This window comes from Typopeltis vanoorti, chromosome 22 (genome assembly GCF_054136105.1).
Source record: "Typopeltis vanoorti isolate ZY-2024b chromosome 22, IOZ_Tvanoo_1.0, whole genome shotgun sequence".
Classification (NCBI taxonomy): Eukaryota; Metazoa; Arthropoda; class Arachnida; order Uropygi; family Thelyphonidae; genus Typopeltis; species Typopeltis vanoorti.
The window spans coordinates 33,696,615-33,719,757 of NC_143570.1; the positions used below are offsets into that span (position 1 = coordinate 33,696,615).

The window sequence follows — 23,143 nt, forward strand, 5'->3', positions numbered from 1 at the left end:
AAACTTGAACTTTATTAGTTGACCAGAGATTTTTTGAAAAATATATACAATTGTCTACAAGTTTCACCAGCAATTCTGTGTGGCTTCTTCAGGACATGTGTAATGGTACATGGAACTCAATGTTTGCTAGTAAAAAAGAATAGCACTAAAGAGTAACACTACGAAATAAATTAAACCGACGCATAACATCATAAGTATGGAACATGGTGTATTACTCATTGTTTTTTGAGCACGTTATATAGTTTTTAGCAAAATAAAATTCTGGTAAGCTGAGTGAACTTATTAGGCTTTTCCAAATGTCTTTCAGAATCATTCCTTGATTTCTGTTTAGATTTTCTCCAGAGCGGAGTACCATGGAAGCTTCTTTAAAGTTTCTACATCGAAAATCCTATTCTATATAGGGCATGGAGCTTTTATCCCAATCAATGGTGCGGTTAGTGATCGAGAAGCGATGGGCTAATCCTGAAGCATCTGTTCTGTTGTTGTTCACGTCTCCTACATGTTTTTTTTTTTCGAATTTCCAGGCTTCTCAATGTTTGCCCTTTGTAATTTCATCCACATGAACATGGAATGTTGTACACATCTGCGTATTTGAAGAAGACATTAATGTCCTTTGGTGATCTTAAAATCTGGCATATTGTCTTGACCGGTTTAGGAGCAACTCTGACGTTGAAGGACATAAGGAGTTTTGCAATTTTTGTTGACACTGAGCCTGCATAAGGGATGACAATGGACGATGTATATTGCATGACAGAAGGTTGCTGTTGTGGAGGGTTTCTATGAAGAATCTTTTTGATTATATTTTCTGGGTAACCATTGTTTACCAGGGTCTGAGATATGAGAGTAAGTTCATCAAGGAGATCTTTTTCTTTTGAGATAATGTTGGTTGCTCCATTCTTAAGCATATGAATTATGCTGAGTTTCTGTGCAATATGGTGAGTTGATTTGAAGTGCAGGTAACGTCCAGTGTGTGTTGGTTTGCAGTAGATTGTGAGCTGGATTTTTCCATCCTCATGTTTCTTGATTAGTGTATCTAGAAAAGGCAATTGGCTATTCTTTTCAAGCTCTAACATGAACTGTATTTTTTGGTGGAAAGAATTTATTTTTATAAGAAATTCAAATAAGGTTGTTTCTGTGCCTCTCCAAATTATGAAAACATCATCTACATATCTACACCAAACCAATGGCTTTGGGCTTAATTTGGAAAGGATGTCAGCTTTTAATTTTTCCATGAACAGATCAACGCATTCCATGAATAGATCAATTGAATTATTTCAAAGTGAATGACACAATATATGAACAACTTGATGGCTTAGCCATGGGAAGTGATAAGGGACTGCCCATGGCTAAGCCATCAAGTTGTTCATATATTGTGTCATTCACTTTGAAATAATTCGATTTGAGGCAATGACGAAAAAGCTGAGCTGTGTCATGTGGATAGAGATTGTCAAGGATATTGATAACTTCTTCAAACTGGTACATTGGTAAATAAAGAAACCACGTCTAAGTTTGCGAGGATGTCAGTTTTTAAGATAGAGATGCCTTTTAATTTTTCCCTGAAATGTTTAGAATTCTTTATGAAGGAATCTGATTTTTTTTATGTTTTCTTTCAATTGATGGGCTAGATATTTAACTAATGGATATGTAGGAGAATTTCTTAATATGAAAACATCATCTACATATCTCCACCAAAAGTGCACAAAATTGGAGTTCCGCTCCGCCCAATCATTGATGGAAAAAATTCTGCTACATATTTATTAGCTAAACATCTAGCCCGTCTATTGAAAGAAAACATAAAAAACAGATTCCTTCATAAAGAATTCTTCATAAAGACAAATATTATCAAATAGCAATTTTAAAATTTCTTTGTTTAATAAAATACTAATATTGGGAAATAAAGTTGAAGACTAGTATTGCAGCCGAAGATGGGAATTTTACCTTAAGCTGATTTACATCATGAAAGGATTTATGTAATTTTATCATAATTTTTTTAAATATAATTACTCAGAGGTAATGCAGAGAAAATGGAGCCATTCCCAAAATACACTGGTATCCTATAACTGAAAGCACCCCATCTTCTGAATTATTTCAGTACAGAAATAAAGCAATAAATAATATCATGTCTCTATTGATGTCATAAGTTTGAAAATAACTGGCTGACATTCAGAACCCTGATATTGTCTTAGTCACTCAGACCAGGTAACCAAATCTGAGCACAATAGTCCAAGTGTGGTCTGACCAGTGCTTTATGCAGTGGCACCACCACCTCCTTATTCCTACATGTTAGTGTGCTTCTTATCACAGTGTCACTGCGATGCACAGCCTTTCCAGCACTTACAATACTCCATCTAAACTTCAGTCTACTCTCAACCATCACTCCCGCATCTCAAATTTAATCCTCTTCCTGCATTTATAGTGCCATCAATGTAGTACACAGTCTTATATTTCTGCACTCAAAATGCAACCTGCTGTTTAATACCTTGCACTTATTAATATTAAAACTTCAGTCCCACTCCTTTTGTCAAAGTCAAAAGTCTATTCAAATCTTCCTGAAGGGAATTAACATAGCAGTGCTGCTTATAATTGTCTCCAACTTTCCATCATCAGCCAACAACTGAAGATCCCTAGTCAAACCACATGCTATATCATTTATATACCAGTTAAAAAAGCAGAGGCCCAAGAACAGAACCCTGGGAATACCATTGGTTATCCTCCCTTTTTGAGACATTGTTCTATCATACACAACTTGCTTGTGTAGTTCAGAGAGCCAGTCACCAATCCATCTGACCAGTATACTATCCATTCCCATCCTTTGCAGCTTATACACTAAATTATCACGTTATAACCTATCAAACACTTTTGCAAAGTCCAAGAATATCAGTGTATATGAATTTCCCTTGTTTAACACACTCATTACCTTATCTTAAAATGCGCTTAAATTGCAAAAACAAGAACCCTTTACAAATCCATGGTGACCATCATAAATAATACTGTGTCTATCAACCCAGTCTTGTATTCTGTTCCTAACCAATCTCTAAAACACCTTGACCAGAACTGCAGTCATACAGGCTGATTTGTAATTGGAAACTTCTTTCCTAAAACCATGCTTGTGGAGTGGTACTCCACAAGCATGGTTTATACCAGTATGATATGATGAAGTGCTCATTCAATAATTCCACTATATCCTTTACAAGGGTCACTCTGTTGCCATGACTATCCCCAAGTGCAGACTTATTTTAGTTGGTCTCTTTCATTACTGGTAATATAAAAAACAGAATAATGCAAACAGAATATTTGAGTAAAAGAGTTACTCAAATAAGAATTATATGTATATATATATTTTTTTTTGTGGGGGGGGGGGGATCATATAATGAAAGAAATCTGTATGCTGTTATAAATGATTCTCTGCTAGTTTTATTCCAATTCTAACTGTTTGCTTCATATTATTTTTATCACCTTCAAACCAGCCTGGAATCAGAAGACTGATCATGGATGGTCTTCACTTTCAAAACAATGCTGTCAAAACCATACTTTAAAAATGTTTACTGTTTTGTGGGAAGTTATTTATTAAACTCTTTATTTATATTATAATGTGGTCTTAATACTGAAAACTTTCCACAGAACTGCTAAACTATAGAAACTTATATTTGCATCAATGTTTACTGTTTTCACTCATCACATTGCTCAAGCAATTAATTTTAATTGGCTACCATTTTCCAGCAAAAAAAAGCTATTCTCACTAAGTTGCTCACATCCTTTATACATAATACTACAGATTGCATCTTGTTTTTTTTTTTTTGTCTATCTTGCTCTGCTTTATTATTATTACATAGGCATCGCCATGGAATCCATAGGCTCATCACCATCATATGTCGTCCTTGTCCAGGAGGTTGACTACCATGTCTCTTCACCAACTTTGTTCCAGCTTCCCCATATAGTATTCCACTCCTATCCACCCATTTCTGAATTTTACCCTTAATTAATTTCTCCAATATCTGCACCCTATTGCTGATTGCTACTTCTATCTTTCTTCTCTTTCACTTCCTTAGGACCTACACAGAGCTGAGACAATCTGGTCAGAGGCACTGTCAGTTCCCCAGCATATTCTTGTAATGCACAAGCTGATATACCATCTAATCCCATAAATCCATTCATATCAAGGTTCTGTAATATCCTTTATCTGCCTTTGTTTTCACATCCATTATCTCTACTTGAATGATAGACCTTTACAAAGTAATAACACAACATAGCACAGTAATCAACTATTTCAATTATTTTATCTGTTTCATTACCTTCCTAGCATCAGCATTCGTTAAATTCCTAGTCATTCTTCATTTTTACTTACTATATACCAAAAGAATACTCTGGGATAACTTCATGCTCAACTAATTTCCTCTCATTCTCTGATTTTGACTTCCTTACCATACTGGTTACACTTCTGACCTGTGTGTTTTACAACTCATGCACTTGCTGATCACTTTTCTCTTTAAATTCCCTCCACAGTTTTTTTTGTTGCTCCTGCTTATTGATGCTACTGATCCATTTAATTCCAACTTGATTTATATTCCTGACTCCAAGTATTTAGACTTATATTACTTCCTTAAAGCAATATTTTAATTTTCATTAATCTTGTACCAATCTCTCACCAGTTTATCAAAAACCTCATCATCTTCTCATAAATCATGTGACAAATCAGTATGCATACAGTTGTTCATATGCAGTGATTAGGAACTTGTATGTTAGAACTATAAACTTTTTCCTTTCATATTTTAGTGTTCTCATTATAGCAATAATTTGCCATGCTGTCTTCATAGTTCTGAAAGTGTGGATCCTAAATTTCAGGTCATTGTCTACCGTTTTCAGGTTCCTTATCTCCACTAATAATATGCATAGTGTCACATATTTGCCTTCCAAATTTCAAAACTTACTACTTCAAAGAATTGAGTAGTTCTACTCATGTATTCACATCATATCTCATTAAATGCCCTTTATTCACATATTCTATTTTTTCTTCAAATTTCTATTGTATTTCAGTAGTCAAAATTTCTCATAGTGATTAGGTTCCATATACTAAGGTAATTTTGCCCAAATAATTCATGATTATTTTCTTCTTTATGCACATTTTAACAAAATGATATTTGTATTGTTTTGCAGCATTCGTTTTTATATGTATTTAAATTTATCCACATAAAAAATTTATTTTCAGTCAATTTATCATCGTGAATTATCTGAATGGATGTTAAGAGATTTATTGGTAGTGAGAGCAATAAAAAATTATATGTCAACAAAAGTTTTATTAATTGAGCTTAGAAAAACCAAGAAGCTATATATATTAAAGGTGATGACAAAGTATATTTACAATAAGCCAAAGGTATGTAACTGTTTCTGTTAACTGATTCATTTACAGGTGATCAAAATTAAAGTATCCTGTTTAAGGCCTTGTGGGGCACCACCCAGTGATGCAAATGCTGTGAAACTTTGCAGGAATACATTGTGCTTCATGCAGAAATGTTATTTGAGAGGGAGGGGGGAAGTAGTTCCAAAATTAACCACCAGGGCACTTTATTGTGTACTGAATGTAGATGTAGTAATTTTCCTGTGTGTGTGTGTGTAAGAAGCAGAAAAGCGACACAAGCATAAATAGCACATTTTTATTAGCTTCCATTATGCATTAATGGGCTGTACTGTTCAGTGTGCTGCCCTTCCCAGTATGTTACGAACTGCATTCTTTGCACAGTGTGTTCAACGGCAGAACTCAGCAGGTCAAAACTGATGTTTCACACATTCTTCGTTATGCTGTCTTTCAGCACTGGCATATTATCAGGATGATCCCGATAAACCCCATCTTTGAGTAATCCTCAGAACCAGAAGTCACAAGGAGTCAGATTAAGTGAACGAGGCAGCCATGCAAAGAAAACACATGGCTGATACTCTGGCTTCCATGAAATGTTCTCAAAGAACTTGCTATATGGATTGACTGATGTGTGGAGGGGCCCCATCCACATGAAAATGACTGAATCCATGCACAAGTGCTGTTGTAGCACAACAAAATTGTTTATCATATCACTATACTTCTTGGCAGTAACTGAGCAGGTCGCAGAATCCATCTGGCAAATATCCTCAAAGAAGAATGGTACAATGATAAATGAAGTTGTAAACCTGCACCATAAAGTAGCTTTGGATGAATGCAAAGAAATTTGTTGGATTGCATGTGGGTTTTGCATATACCATACCTGGCATTTATGGGTATTCACAGCTCCATTCAGGTGAAAGTGAGCCTTATCTCTCAAAAAAATCATCCAGAACCATGCAGCATCCAACTCCACTTGAGCAAGGGACATTAAAGCAAATGTCAGTCGACTTTCAAAGTCCTTTAGGCACAACTCCTGTGTCAGGGTTATCTTGAATGAGTAGAAATGCAGAATCTTCCATGGAATTTTCCAGACAGTTGTGTAAGACACATCCATGTGTCTTGATTCAGCATGTGTATTGCAGGAACCAATGTTGTTATTTATGGCCTACTCCACAATGGCAGTAGTAACTTCATTCACTTGTTGTGAATTGATTGGTTTGAGACCTTTGCCAGTCTAACTCCTAACAATCCCATTTCTTCAAAATGACTAAAGATTCATTGTAGAGCACATGGATATACTGGGCCTCATCAACATTTGTTCAGGTGAAGAAATTCATGGAGTGCAGCAACACCATTACAATTTGTTTAGGTAGTACAGCTTCATAAGCAAATCATTGGTACATGGTTAGTGGAATCACTGTGGATGATATTAACAACTCTATAAACTCTATAGAGTTTATAGAGTTGTTAATATCTAGCACTTGCTGAGGTGTGTGATATGCAAATTCCATGTATTTGGTGTTTACAATGCCACTTGGTGAATTTTGAAAATTTTTTTCTCAGATATCACTTCCACATGATGCACAATGTAGTCCTGCAAAGTTTCACAGTATTTGGATTATTGGATTACGCTGCACAAGGCCTTAAACAGGGATACTTTAATTTTGATCACTTTGTATATATTTATTTATGGTTTAAATAATGAATAGTGAAAGTGATAGCAGAATTTTTCCTACGCTTTGAATTTTTTTATTTTACTTAATTCTGTAATAAAGTTATTATTATCAGATTTTCATATATCACAAGCGTCTTCATCAGATATCTTCTTGAATCTGTCAGAATGTGCATTTTACTGTCCTTTAAACTCATTTTCTGTTGTATCATTTACTGTGCTTCCTGACAATACATTCAACTCGCCCACCATTCTCCAAGCAAAAAATCTGTTCCGTATATACTTTCATACAGCTTACAGGAATTGGCATTTGTTGGCTACTTGTTTTCCTTCCCCCAATTTCTCTTCTGCACTGTGAATAATTTTTTCCATGTTAATCTGATAAAAAAAAATCTCTAACTTTTCTGTGAATTTCTATCATATTAATAATTCTTTTTGTTCATAGCTACAAGGCTCTGTAGATTGCATTCTTTCAATATTCCCTCATATCTGTTATTTTAGAAACATGATTCTTAGTCTCTCTTTTTCAGACGCTTCCTGAATCATTTTGAAAATTCATTTTGCAAAACCAGATTGCCATATACCCAGTAATCTGGTTGTTTCCTGATGAGCAGTATTTTGCTCATCATTGTAATAATTTATTATTCTGACTTCACAGTTCTTGTGAAGAGTCCACCATCACTCTCAGATCTCTTATCTCTTGCATTCCTTCAATACCATACCCATTATTGGAATATACTGTAACGAAAGCTATTGTAATATCTTTATTCTAATTAGCAGTGCACTTTTGCTTTCGTTACCTTTCTTACTTATTCTATTGCAGTCTATGTTTATCCACCTTTCGTATTTACTAGTCGTATGCCTATGAACACTGGAAAATTTTTTTATTAAGACTGCGCCACCAGTATTTCTATATCGGCATAAGACTTGGTAATGCATCTGATAGATCTCTCTCTTACTAGCATAAATTCCTTCAATAAAGTTTACATAAACAGTTGTGGTTTCTCAAGTACTTAAACTATGCTTTTAATGCCTTAATTGTTTCCTGCTCACAAGTCTGAGTTTATTTAGGAACAGTGCATTGTAAATTAAAAGATCAGGCAGCACTCTATTGACATATAAATAAACACATTTATTTACATTAATAACAAAGTACGTTAATTAAACAATAGGGAGGTTACTCTCTCTACCTATCCATAAGACTTGCAGCATAAAGAAACAAACTTTCCCTTTTCAATACTAAATAACTATACAATATAATTACTCAATTACTTCTCTACTTATTAAATCATATTATTGAAACTCTAATTTACTCACAAAGAGGTTAGCTAGCTATGCCAAGTTATCTCACAAATTATATTCCAATTAATAACAAATCAGAGGACTTTTTTATAGACACTTCATATTACTATTTCTTATCAGTCCATGTATAATGTATCTCCTAGATTACAAAAGGAATGTACAACAAAAGATGGAACAAACTTACAGAGGCTCTGTGTCGCACACTCATCCAATGGTCTTGCACTAAAGTTCCTATGCCTTTTCCTTTCATCTCGGGCCTCAGGCTTCCGTCAGGAGAGTCTTGCTTCAGGTGGCGTTTTGTCAGGATATTGGCAGGCTTTGGATTGCAATTTTTCGGTACACGAAAAGCTCAGGCAATAGGTTTTAGCATACAGGCTTGAAGATCTCTCTGCGGCTTTTGCCTTCGGTTGACCTCCCATGGCAAAAAGACATCTGACCGACACTTGGCTCAGGTATTTACATTGGCATTTCTCTCAACATTCCCATCTGGCTTCTCCTCTGGCTTGGCCTCGCCGTAACGTCCCATCCTCTGGATCCTACTCCCAGTATTCTGCCTCTAACTGCCAACTCTGATAACTCTCAATGTTCGGCTCCGACCCTTTTTATTTCACGTTCTCCGAGACCTTGCATGAAGGGTTGTAACCCCCGAAGAATTTGGCATGACTCCTTGATCTTCTGTTAAGATCGACTCGTTCTTTCTTCTCCTCCGTGCACTCCTTTAATCCTATCTTGTCGGGCAGCAGAAACTTGTTTGAACCTTGCCGATCTTTTTGGCACTGACTTAGAAGGTGTTTATATGCAGAGCTCGCAAACAACTTTCTCATACACTTAAATCGTAAACAACTTTCTTATGCCCTTATGTAGAGCTATTATACAAAGCTCCGGTGCCAAAGCATTGAGATGCTACATTCTAGTTTTTGACATTCTAGAAATTTTTGTTAAAGCAGTAAGTACAGTCAATTCCCATTTAGCATAAAAAATATAGAGACATACAAGGTTATTTTTGTAACAATCTCATGAGACTTGACCTCTGTAAAAATCAATATAAAGCACTTGGGTATTTCCAAGCTACATTGAGTTTTACAATACAGTCGCCTCTCATTATAGCAAACACCACTATAACAGACTCACTATATCTCCCATTAAATGTTTCACAATATTATTAACATATAAGTTAAACAGTAATAGTCCTGAACAACAGAACCTATATCACAACACTGGTCATTTCCTGTCACTACAAATCGGGCTCACTAATTTATTATTCATCACATCTATCTCAATTTAAATAATGACTTGTTGTGTGGGAATCAGTCAAATGCCTTTGCAAAATCTATGATTTTGCAAAGGCATTTGACTATAATAATAATAATAAAAAATGTCTATCAACATTTTTTATTATTATTATTATTATTATATGACACCTCCAAGGAGTCCAAAGACTCATCGAGGGAGGGCACCTACTCTGCTACTCTCCATCTCCTCCACTCAGTCCACCACAAACAACAGCAAACCGCATCATCTATACCAGTGGTTCTTAACCTGGGCGGTAGCACCCGGTTTGCTGTTGTTTGTGGTGGACTGAGTGGAGGAGATGGAGAGTAGCAGAGTAGGTGCCCTCCCTCGATGAGTCTTTGGACTCCTTGGAGGTGTCATATAATAATAATAATAATAATAATAATAATAAATGTTGATATGCATATATCTAGATTTTGCAAAGGCATTTGACTGATTCCCACACAACAAGTCATTATTTAAATTGAGATAAATGTGATGAATAATAAATTAGTGAGCCCGATTTGTAGTGACAGGAAATGACCAGTGTTGTGATATAGGTGCTTTATATTGATTTGTGAACGCTGTTCACAGCGTTCACAGCATTCACAAAGTGGTTCTTAACCTGGTGGAATGCTGGTGGAAAGTGGTTCACAAAGTGGAACGCTGAGAGGAGTGGTAAGCATTATAATACTACTAATATAATAAAAGCAAAAAATTCCGTATTTAATCTAGCATCTCTATTTATATTGTATGTTTGGCAACGCTGTTCAGAATATTTTATGTCTATCACTACTGTTCAAATTTATTCGCTACTTATTTTTTAGAATTTTTACATTGAAAGCTAAGTAATTGGGCTACTCTTTGGTCTGAATTTCCTACATAGAAAATAATTAATTTGGACTATTTTTAGCAGAATCCACTAATTTCATAAGCTTTATCTGCTACTTTATGCCCATCTGACAACCCTGGTTTGCAGTTTACATCTAGCCCGTGGTATCATGTGCCACACTTAGTTGATATTGTGTAGCACTGTAGCCCATTAAAATGTGTGAAAAAAGATAGTGTCGTCAATATTCAAGTGAATATTTAAAATATAGAGTTATTCTGTCTATAAATGAGCAGTTACCAATGTGCATAATATCTGAAAAACTTTTATCAAATGAAGGAATGAAGCCTTCGAGAATGATTGAGCATTTAAGAACAAAGTATCCAAATAAAGCAAAAAAGAATGTGACTATTCTTGTAGAAAGGCTTATACTGGAATATAAATTAAAATAAACTTTAATATATATTTCCTATATTTTGGCAATGTCACGTTGCCATCTTCATGGGAACATAATACTAAGACACATGCATGCAGACACTAAAACAGCAAATGAGGTTGAAGAGAGAAAACTACTGTTTTTCCTAAAGTCCTGATGGTGCCCCCTAGTGTGCTATATTAGGTATTCTTGGCCATTGGGCTGAAGTTCTCATGATGTATGTCTCCCAAATTTGGGGCAGTCTCATGCATCCAAATTTGTTGAGGTTTGGCATGTTTTTTAGGACTGAGGCTGATTCTAAGAATAGGCTTTCAAATTTAAACTTGCTGCAGTGTATTATTGTGGCGTATATCCAAAGCATGGTCTGCAAACCCTGAGTGGCTGTACTGGTGAAACCAGATGTAGTCTTTGTGTTCTGAAATTCTGATATTCGCTGTCCTGCCTGTTTGACCAAAGTAGGACAGCTTACAGCTGCAAGGGATCTGGTATACACCAGGTAGGTCTAGGGGAAGTGGTTTGGCCTTTTGTGGAACGGATAATGGATGCCAATTTTCTATATGGTCTGTAACATGAGGTCAGGTCATATTTTTTGGGGATTTTGGTTATTTTTTCAGAGGTGCCCTGGATGTAGGGAATGGTGATGGATTTAAAGTAATCTTTTTTGTGAGGGGGGGGGGGGAGTTGTGGTTTACTGGTTTTAGTATTTTTTGGGGGTTGTAATGATTGGCTGAGAAAGTGTTAAGGATTTAGTTCAGTGGTTAGAGCATTGTCATTTGAACAGATTAGTTTAGCCGTGTTATGTAGTGTCTTAATGGCTCCATATTGTTGTGAGGGGGGGGAATTGTTGGTGAATGTACCTGCCTGTATGGGTGGGTTTTCTATAAACTGAGAAAACTAAGGTTCCATCAGGCTGGTGGGTGACTAGTGTGTTTAGGAAAGGGAAGCTGTTATTTTCCTCTTTTTCCAGGGTGAACTTGATTCTGGGTTGTTGGTTGTTTAAGTGTGTTGAGAAGGAGAGCATCAGAGCCATGTGGCCAAATAGCGAACACATCATCAACGTAGTGAAGCTATATGGTAGGTTTTTGTGGGGAAGAGTTTAAGGCTTTCTCTTCAAAAGTCTCCATAAAGAATTTGGCCAAGAGTGGGGAGAGTGGTGAACCCATATCTGTCCCCTCTATCTCTTTGTAAGATTTTCCCTGCCAAACAAAATAGCCTGAGTTCATTGTGAACTGAAATAGGGCTGAGATATCAGGAGGAAATTTGGCTTGGACGAGCACTAAGATTTCCTTGAGTGGGACATTTGAATAGGGAGGAGACGTCAAAACTGACCATTATGTTAGTATGTTGGAGTGTAAGGTTTTCTACACTGGCTTTGAAGTGGGCTGAGTTTTTTATGTGTGATGGTGTGTTGCCAGTATAGTGTGTGAGCGCTTTGGCTAAATGTTTGGCTAATTTGTACGTGGGGGAATCAATGCCATCCACTATGGAATGTAATGGCACATTTTGTTTGTGTATTTTTGGAAGCCCATATATACGGGGGGATCTAGAGTTAAAAGTTTTAGTTTGTAGCAGTGGCGTAGCTAGAGCTTTTGCCACCTGGGGCGGTCCCTGAGTTTGCCTGAATGCGAGAGAGTGCTGGAATCAGGGATAGAGTGATGCCAGGACAGCAGGTAAGTTGGAGAATACAGAGAGAAAGGGTTAGAAGAAGGATGCAGGCAGTGGTGTAGCTAGAGCTTTTGCCACCCCCTCTCAATACTCACCAAAAATACTACAGAAAGTCAAAACGACGTATAGGGAAATAAATTAAAACACTATGTTTATTTTTGAAGTAAAACTTTAATTTCAACATTCTAAAATGCTATTTTTCTTACTTTTCTGTTAGCAAAATCGTCTGACAGTGGTGAAGTCTATTTTATAGTAATGTAGGTAAATCTTAATCAATTTTATTTAGAAAAAAAACTCCTCTCACAACTAGCAACACGTACAGCAATTGTGAAGAAAATTTGCTGTTGTATTACAATAGTTTTGGAACTAAGTTCTCGAGACTGTATTTTAGAACTAACTGCAAAAGATCTGTCTTCGAACAAAAATGTTCAAAGTGCCACCCGGGGCGGACTGCTCCCTCTGCCCCCCCCCCTCTAGCTACGCCTCTGGTTTGTTGGTAACTTCCACAGGCCAAGAAGTGACCTTCTTAAGGAGCCTGTGGAGTTTTCTAATTTGTGAGATGGTGGAATTATATTCAATGGGGAGGTAGGTAGCCCCATCTAATAATAAAGCATTAAACTTACCTGTGTAGTCAGTGTGGTTGAGAACCATGATGGCTTTCCCCCTTATCCGCTTTGGTGATTACTATTTCTTTGTTTTTCTTCATTTCCTGTAGAGCTTTATATTCACTATTGGATATGTTGGTTTTTGGTGGTCTTGGTGTGAGAACTCAGGCTACATCCAGTCTAATATTGTTGGCAATATGGTTTGGAAGATGGCAGATACCGCATTCAATCTGGATCATTATTTCTTTGGCCAGTATTTTTCTAAGAGCAATGCCAAAATTGTGGCCACGTGCAAGAGCGTTGAGTGCTTCAGGCTTCAAATCAATGGAAGAAAGGTTGACTACAGTGTTGAGTGGTAGTTTTGATTCAGAGGTAGAGGTCTTTTTTAAGTTATCAAATTTCTTGATGTGTCGACTCCATATTTTCTCAAATTCTTTATCTGTGGAAGTGCACGAGACATCATATAGAATTGCTACAACCCCCAAAAAATCCAAAAAATACTAAAACCAGTAAACCACAACTCCCCACCCCCCTCACAATAAAGATTACTCTAAATCCATCACCATTCCCTACATCCAGGGCACCTCTGAAAAAATAACCAAAATTCTAAAAAAATATGACCCGACCTCATGTTACAGACCATATAGCAAATTGACATCCCTTATACATTCCACAAAAGACCAACCACTTCCCCTAGACCTACCTGGTGTATACCAGGTCCCTTGCAGCTGTAAGCTGTCCTACTTTGGTCAAACAAGCAGGACAGTGAATATCAGAACACAAAGACTACATCCGGTTTCACCAGTACAGCCATTCGGGGTTTGCAGATCCTCTGGATACATGCCACAGAATATGTTGGAAGAAAGCCACAATAATACACTGCAGCAAGTTTAAATTTGAAAGTAGATTGCATCCGGTTTCACCAGTACAGCCACTTGGGATTTGCAGACCATGCTCTGGATACACGCCACAGAATACGTTGGAAGAAAGCCACAATAATACTCCGCAGCAAGTTTAAATTTGAAAGACTACTCTTAGAATCAGCCTCAGCCCTAAAAAACATGCCAAACCTCAACAAATTTAGATGCATGAGACTGCCCCAAATTTGTCAGACGTACATCATGAGAACTTCAGCCCAACGGCCAAGAATACCTAATATAGTACGCTAGGGGGCACCATCAGGACTTCGGGAAAAACAGTAGTTTTCTCTCTTCAATCTCATTTGCTGTTTTAGTGCCTGCATCTTAGTCTTATGTTCTCATGAAGATGGCAACGTGACGTTGCCAAAATATAGGAAGTATATATTAAAGTTTATTTTAATTTATGTTCCAGTATACATTGTGAATTCCTTAAGTTATTTAATAGCAGTGTGACACTGAGAGAAGACTTGATGATCAGATTCAAAGACTTTCAGCTAAAAATATCCAATTAGGTCATAAATTCATTTCTTTCTGATGCCACTTTTGTTAATCCAAATTTGTGTGAAGAATTTATTGACTTAATAAATGATTTTGAAGCTCAAGTACAATTTCAGCGAGTGTGGTTATAAAAGATTCTGGCCAAACATGCAATGAAAGTATCCTCAGCTTTGGCAAGAAATAAAATTACTGCTCATTACTTTTCCTTCTTCATACTTGGTCGAGAAAGGATTCACTGTCATGTTCCAATTATTAGCAAAGCAGCAAAATAAATACATTAGTTAAAGAGGAGACTTGAGATTTCGTTTGTCAAAACATTGAAACTGATATTGAAAAATTAGCAGGATCTCATCAGACTCAGAGTAGCCATTAATGATTGGCTTATTAAATACAATAAGTTTATATCTTTTTTTGAGTAAAAATTAATTTGTATCATAGTCATTAATTTTTAATTAACTATCAGTTCAAATATGTTGATTGTAATTTAGGTTTGCCTAATAATATATTATAATGATCTTATTGAGTCATTAGCCTAGTGTAAAATTGAGTAGGGGATGCCAGGCCATACAAATAGTTGAAAGGGGACGCTGGGCAAAAAATGGTTAAGAATCGCTGATCTACACACCAACGCCATATACTGTCCACCACCACTAGTGCTTTCACAGACCCTCACAACCATCTATGCACATGGCGGGATTCGAACCCGCAGCCTTTTGGGGAGAGTGGATACACTAACCACTCGGCCAACTAGGTTGATATGCATTTATTATTATTATCCAGGCCTCCATGGAGTCAAAAGACTCATCGTGGGAGGTCGTTTTTAGGAAACACAAAGTTTATCATACCACTCCGATCATTGACTGTTCTTGCTCTAACCACTCTCAGGCAATGCATTCCACGGTTCAATCACCCTCCATGCAAAGGAACCACTCCTCACCCTCTTGCTCACAACTTCCTTTCGTAACTTCCAGGAATGGCCCCTTGTCATCGCTCCTTCCTGCCATTCCACCAAGTGAAAGAACTCCCCAATGTCTACCCTGTAACTGCCTCTCAGTAGTTTAAAAGTCTTGCTCATATCACCTCTCCTTCTTCTATCCACCAAAGTCTGCAATCCACATTCCCTCAGTCAATCCTCGTACCTCACTTCGTGTATCTGCTCTCCACCCCTCTCCTTATATCTCTTCCATAATCTCTTTTTCATCTGCAGTTCCTGTTTGATATTGTTTGTCATCCACTTTACACCAAATTATGTCCACTTCTTCACTCGTGGAATACAGCTTACTGTTGCTGCTAACAAAAATTTCTTCACAATTTTCCAAGCACTAATGATATCCTGGACAATCCTGAAACCATCTTTGTTATCTACCTCTGTACCCTTTCCACAGTTAATTTATCCCCTTCAAATCCTGGGGACCAAATCTGAGAACAGTAGTCTAAGAGTGGTCTGATCAGGGTCTTATACAACGGAATGATAACTCTTTTATCTCTGCAGGTCAGCGTCCTTTTCAGTATTGCAGCAATCCTCTGGATTACCTTCACGCCCCTTTGCAATATGCTCCCTGAATTTGTTTTCTATTAATCATCACCCCCAGTTCTCTTGCTTCTACTTCCTCCAGTATAGCTCCTGCAATCGAGTATGCATCCTCCCATCGATGGTTCCCAAACTTCAAGACTTTACATTTTGCTGCATTAAACCGAAATCCCCCATTCATTTGCCCACGTGCTTAGTTTATTCAAATCCTCTTGCAGAGCTGCTGCATCTGCACTCTTACTGATAACCCTTCCCGGCTTCACATCATCTGCAAACAACTGAATATCAACTTGCAATCCATTGACAATGTCATTGATATAAAGGTTGAACAATACAGGTTCCAGTACTGAGCTTTTTTGGAACCCAATTTGTAACTTTCTGCTTCTTTGATATTGCTCCACCATACACAACTCTCTGATTCCTACCAGACAGCCAATCCTGAATCCATTTGACTAACCCGACATTTAAACCCATGTGCTGAACTTAAATATCAGCTTATCATGTGGTACCCTGTCAAATGCTTTTGCAAAATCCAAAAAAATGGCAGTATATGCCTTTCCCTCATCAACTGCTCTTGTCACTTTTTGGATTTTGCAAAAGCATTTGACAGGTCAACAGAGCTGTCAGTTCTTTAGCACATTCTCTCAAAACCCATGGTAAAATACCATCCAGTCCCACAGCTTTACTGGTATCTTTGAAACACACTATTTGGAACACACTCTCCTCTTGCACCTCTAAACCCTGAACCTGCCCTATCCCTCTAGTATTAAAACCTTCTTCTCCAGGATGAAATATCCAATAAAATGCTCATTGAGCAACTGCACCATGCCCTGTATCAGTCACTCTCTTCCCACTTTTATCCTGCAATGTCATTCTTCCAAAATCATTTCTCCTCCTACTGGCCACATGGCTAAAAAATTCCCTAGGATTTTCTCTGGATCTTAGTGCCAATCTCTTCTCATATTCCAGTTTTGACTTCCTCAACATACTGGTCACTCTCCTGGCCTGCATCTTATATTCTTCTTGTATCTGCTCTCCACCCCTCTCCTTATATCTCTTCCATAATCTCTTTTTCAACTGCAGTTCCTGTTTGATATTGTTTGTCATTTACTTTACACCAAATTGTGTCCACTTCTTCACTCGTGGAATACAGCTTACTGTTGCTGCTAACAAAAATTTCTTCACAATTTCCCATGCACTACTGATATCCTGGCCTTCCAATTCTGCCCTCCATGGAACTGCCCCTAGTTAATACCTAAGACTGTTATAATAATTCCACATAATTCCACATACGTCAAGTCAAAACCACATGGTCACTCTCTGGTGAGAGAGATGTCATCTCACCTATTATCAGCTCTTCTGATGCTATGACCAAATCCAAAACTCTTGAACCTCTTGTTCCCTCTATTACATGTTGCCTAAGAATTCTAGAATTCCATCCCCTTATTACTATATGCATTTTCCTCTTCCCAGCTTATACTGCTGTAGTTAAAATCTCCCATAACAATCATTCTTCTTGCACTTGCCAAGCTCAACTGCCTAAACATCTCCTGCTCCCTGGTTTGTAGCAACACCCCACTAAATATCCTGTCTTGGCCACTTGTACCTCACACTATATGCTTTCAAAACCATTAGTGGCACTACCTTCCAAAGCCTCCACTCTTAGAGGACATAAGTCATCACTTATCATAAGCAGTACTCCACCACCACATTTTCCTTTCCTATCCTGCCGAAAAATGCTGTACCCTGCCACTTCAATTCCTGTTATTATATCATCCTCTGTCAACCATGCCTCAGTGATCCCAATAATCTTTGGCCAGGCTGATGCTATCGCTGCCACCAATTCATCTTCTCTATTTTGGATACTCCTGGCCAGGACCAGTGCATAATATTTTTCTTGCATGTGCGATTAATGTTCGGTGCCTTTCCAAAAAAGTTTTTTTTGAATAAAGTCGAGAAGAATGAGTTATCAGTAGTAAGCCAACTTTTAGGGCTGGACCACATGCATCCAATCTGATTAAAATTAGTATATGGCCCTTACACGGAACTCAACTATTAATTATAAGCTGATTTATGACACATCAAAAAATAAAGAACTATTTTAGATATATTTTCGTAAATTTTAATCAGAAATTACAGTGATATAATCGGGTCCAGGATACAATTTCAGAATTTATTTGTTCATTTCCGGGAAGATCTGAAGGGGCCCCGAACAGAAGATGACGTACATTCATAATTATATGTACCATTCGTTGTTCGTTTAACTCTTATCTCATATATTTTTTTTCACATCTTTTAGGTGCCTGTGTATATTGCACACTTCGCACACGCCACCAGCCGGCTCTGCTCCTGGCATTAGTATAGAGCATAAAAATATCACTGCTTCTATACCTATCATTGTCCCCTCTCGACCCCACTGGACTCAGTGTTACCTGATGTCGTCCCCCTTCCCAAAAGCACCCATTCCAAGAAGAGGCCACCCCTGCTACTATCCACCCTGGGAATTCAAGTTTCCCTGCATTGACTCGTTCAGAAAACAGCAATCTCTCCAGATGCATTCATCCTTCCTCATTCAAATGCAGGTGGTCTCTCGCATACAGTTTCCTTCTGTCCTCAAATGCCCTCCAAGCATCCACATATTCCAATCCTCTCTTCTGACACATTCTGGCTATTATGCTATTCAGTATTACTGCTCTTCTGCTCAGCTCGTCACTATCATACCTGGGCAACGCACACACACACAATCTTTACTCTCTGCGTTTTCTTTTGCACAACCTCAAGAAAGAACCTCAGATCTCTTGCCACCCGATTTACATTGCTTCTTAAGTCATTTGTGCTCACCATCATTTCATACATCCTTTCACCCCACTTAATTGCCATAGCCACACTCCAGACAAACATACTCTGGCATCCTGTCTTGCACACCACAGATTATCGAGTCTCCATACATTACACCTATTACCACTCTGTTCCTTGATTGCTCATCTGCATCCAGAGGTGTAGCTAAGGAGAGGCGAAGGGGGCGGTCTGCCCCGGGTGGCACTTTGAACCTTTTTGAACTTTTGCAGTTAATTCTAAAATACAGTCTGTAGAACTCATTTCCAAATATTGTAATACTACTGCGAATTTTCTTCACAATTGATGTAAGTGTTGCTAGTTGTGAGAGGAGTTTTTCTAAATAAAACTGATTAAGAATTAACTACATTACTATGAAATAGACTCTGCCAATGTCATCGACGATTTTGCTTACAGAAAAGCAAGAAAAATAACATCTTAGAATGTTGAAATTAAAGTTTTACTTCAAAAATAAACATAGTGTTTTAATTTATTTCCCTGTATGTTGTTTTGACTTTTTGTAGTATTTTTGGTGTGTACTGAGATGGGTGGCAAAAGCTCTAGCTACACCACTGCCTGCATCCCTCACTCTCTCTCTTCTAACCCTTTCTCTCTGTATTCTCCTACTTACCTGCTGTCCTGGCATCACTCTATCCCTGATTTCAGCCCTCTCTCGCATTCTCATTTCCTCTCTCTAACTGTTTCCATTCTCTCCTCCCATTCTCATTCCCATAACTCTCTCTCACTCCCTCTCTTCTACTGTTTCTATTCGTGATGATGGAAAATTCTTCTATCATTCTCATACCTCTCTCTCTCTCTCATTCCCTCTCTTCTACTACATCTACTCTCTCCTCTTCTAGCATTCCCAATTCCCTCTCCCTTACTGTTTCTATACTCTCCTCTTCTATCATTTCCAAAACTCTCTCTCACTCCTACTCTGATTTGCCTTGCATTCATCTCTTCCATTCTCCTCATCTCATTTTTCATACTTCTCATCATGTTCAGAAGACATTCCACCTCCTCTTTCACCTCATCTATCCCCCTTTGCAAGTTTGTCAATCTTACTCGCCATTCATTCTCCTAATCAACACCATCTCCGACACAGTCATTCAAGCCTTCCACACTCCCGACTCTTATTTTCTCATTCATATTTTGCTTGTCATTCTCTCCTATCACACTACTCGTCTCCCGACATTCATTTCCCATACCTGACTTAACTAAGTCGGTTATTGAAATATCTAATTCATTGAATTCCTCCCATTGCCATTTATGTCTGTCATTGTCTTGTAATTTTAAGTATTAATTGTTACACACATACAAATAGTATAAATATTAAATATGGATTAAATGAATGGCATTACCAAATGAAAGTATCTAATTTATTCTGCTAGTTTCTCACATTCTGTGGTGTGCTTCTTGAAGAATAACTGAGAGAGTATTAATACAAGACCAGTTAGACAAAAACCATTGCAAACTCATAAGTGTTGACTAACTTCACTGCATACCTAAACAGCTGAAATCCTCCCCCACTCCACTTCCAAAAAAAAACGTATCTGCTTGAGATTGGGGAAAAAACAAACACTTTCCTTTCTAGATGTATTAATCTTCGTCTCTACTCAGAACATGTTTTAGCAATCTTCTTATGTACTAAGATAAGGCATCATAACAAATATGTATATATTTATCTATACCAAGGAGACTCAACAATCCCCTTGAAGAAGTGAAACAATTCCCAAACTATAAATTAAAGATATCAAGAAATTATATGCTTGATTTAATCCTTTATCCAACAACTTTCTCTAATCCAAAGTATTTTAATAATAACGTGTGACACCTTTTGGCTACTTGTATATGAAAATATGATTTCTGCATTACTTCAACCTTAGTATCACCTCTAGTTGAAGTGATACTAAGGTTGAAGTCTTAGTATCACTTCAATGATACTAAGACTTCAACTTAGTATCATTGAAGTGGTCTGGCTCCAATGATGAGACTTCAATAAATGTCAAAAATGGTCTAGGTAGTGACCCTTCCCATAATGCATAGCATTATACATGTCCGTGAGGATATGTGCTTTGCATTATGGAATACTAAGGCAAGTGATGTGAAGTCATTAGCTTCTATATTTGAGTTGCCCCAGTCCTGAAAATACTACTTCAAATTTTCAACCAAGTAGTTGAAAATTTGAAGTAGTTTGAACCAAGTATATAATTTCTTGGCATCTTTAATTTATAGTATAACAAAGTGGAAAACTTCCAACGATTCTCAGATTTGGTGCAGTATAAAACAGCTACCAATCATGCTGCAGGATGTGAAGAAGTCCTGCAACTCCTTGTCAAGAGACAAGTCCCAAAAAACTTGTCAAGAGGTGGCCTTACCAACAACTTCCACAAAGCTTTCTGTGAACAACTTGGGCCTCTCCTCTATAAAGTATACAATGAGGCATGTTACAAATGGCCTCACAAGTGGAATGATGATATCAGTAGCCAAATTCGTCCCAAAAAAAGGGTGATCTCACCAAATTAGAAAACTGGAAACATATCTCTTTTAACATAGATTGCAAAATAATATCTAAAGTTATTGTAACGGGACGAAACCAGTGCTAGAGGAGATAATAGAAAAACATCAGATCTATGCCATCCCAAACAGATCAATCCATGACAATCTCTGCCTTATAAGAGATCTAATAAGCATTCCTATCTGTGCAGCTGCTTGGAAGCCTATGGGGTTTGGCCTAACATCATTAAAGGAATCAAGATGCTGTACTCTGATGGTCCATGTTTTTCTAAAAATAAACAACAGACTAACTGCACCAGTGTCATACTAGAGGAGAATAAAATAAGGCTGTCCACTATTTGGCTTGCTTTACACAGTTTCCATAGAGCCCTTCCTGTGCAAACTAAGCACTCCACTCAGTAAAGCTTGTCCTTTAATACCTTCTTACCAAGAACTGACCTTGAGCCTATGCTGATGATGTCACCATTATAGTCTGTCAGGACAAACGCTTCTCACACATACAAACAACATATCAACTGTACCAGGCAGCCTCAGGAGCAAAACTAAATCCTCAGGAAACCACCAGGATGTGGTGTGGCAATTGGAAAGGCTGAACTGACTCTCCTATGACTGGCCACTAGTCCTATGAGAGAAACAAATATCTTGGAATCCAACTTGGAAACACACACTCCTGTGAGCTGGGACATGTTAATGCAACACTTCAAACAAATACCAGGAAAATGGGCATGAGTACAATCCTCAGTATTCAATGTCATGAAAAGCTACACAGACTGCAGAACACATTACCCTTTCCTCGTCCAGAGGTCTCTCTGTTTCTACTATTCTAAGAATGAGAACAGCTCACGTGTCAATACAGCTGACCACTTTCTACAAAGATGCCCTTAAAAGGTGGAATAGCCTAGGATACCATCACAGAGAAGCAGCTCTTCTTTAATGTGTGTAGTTTGTGTGGTTTAAGGCTCACAGGAGACATCTTAACCACACAAAACAACAAAACAAGAGGTGCTCTAATAAGAGCATGATGCAAGCACAAACTTCACAGATGCACCCAAACTATTTTTTTTTGGAAAAGCGCCAACAAGAATCCACCACCATTTCTACTATAACAACAGATAGTGAAAGCATTACAGAAGACCATGATGAAATCCACATATATACTTTGCAGTACTATAAAAACATATACAAGGCTAATGCAACATCCATCAATACTGTTAATATAATCCTCTCTGATGTGTAAATACTTTTACCCTCCATGCAGCATAAAACAGAGCTTCCCATCATGATTTGACAAATGCTTGCACTCTTTAACAAAAAATAAATCTCCTTGCATTGATGGGGGCTTACTACTGAATTTTACTAGTCTTTCTGGGAACTGTTCTCTCTCTCTCTCTCTCTCTACAGACTATATGTTGAAGCCCACTAACAACGTCTTCCCTCCCAGTATGACAACATCTGTTATTAAGCTTATCCCAAAGAAAGGAGACCTTACAAAATTAGGTTTTGTAAGGTCTCTCTTTCGATATTATCTTACAGTCAGTGTCTATTATAGACACCGACTGTAAGATAATATCAAAAGCTTGTGCTGAAATAATAGATAGGCACCAGAGCTATTCTATTCTATTCCAGGATGATCCATCCATGAAAGCCTACACCACATAAGGGATCTGATAAGCATAGCTAACAACAGTGAAACCATGGGGCTTGTAAC

General features: G+C 37.6%; 1 protein-coding gene across 4 annotated transcripts in view; it reads left to right on the plus strand.

Moving 5' to 3' along the window:
- The window catches only part of LOC150094292 (protein kinase C-like 3), a 289,221-nt gene that overhangs the window by 73,262 nt on the left and 192,816 nt on the right, over positions 1-23,143 (plus strand). The window contains exon 1 of one of the 4 annotated variants that reach the window (XM_090412161.1): positions 5,280-5,371. The exons of the other annotated variants lie outside the window; for them this stretch is intronic. Within the exon in view, the coding sequence (XP_090268287.1) occupies positions 5,342-5,371 (30 nt within the window). The 5' untranslated portion in view covers positions 5,280-5,341. Of the gene's footprint in view, positions 1-5,279; positions 5,372-23,143 lie in introns of those variants that run through there. 4 annotated transcript variants of the gene reach the window in all.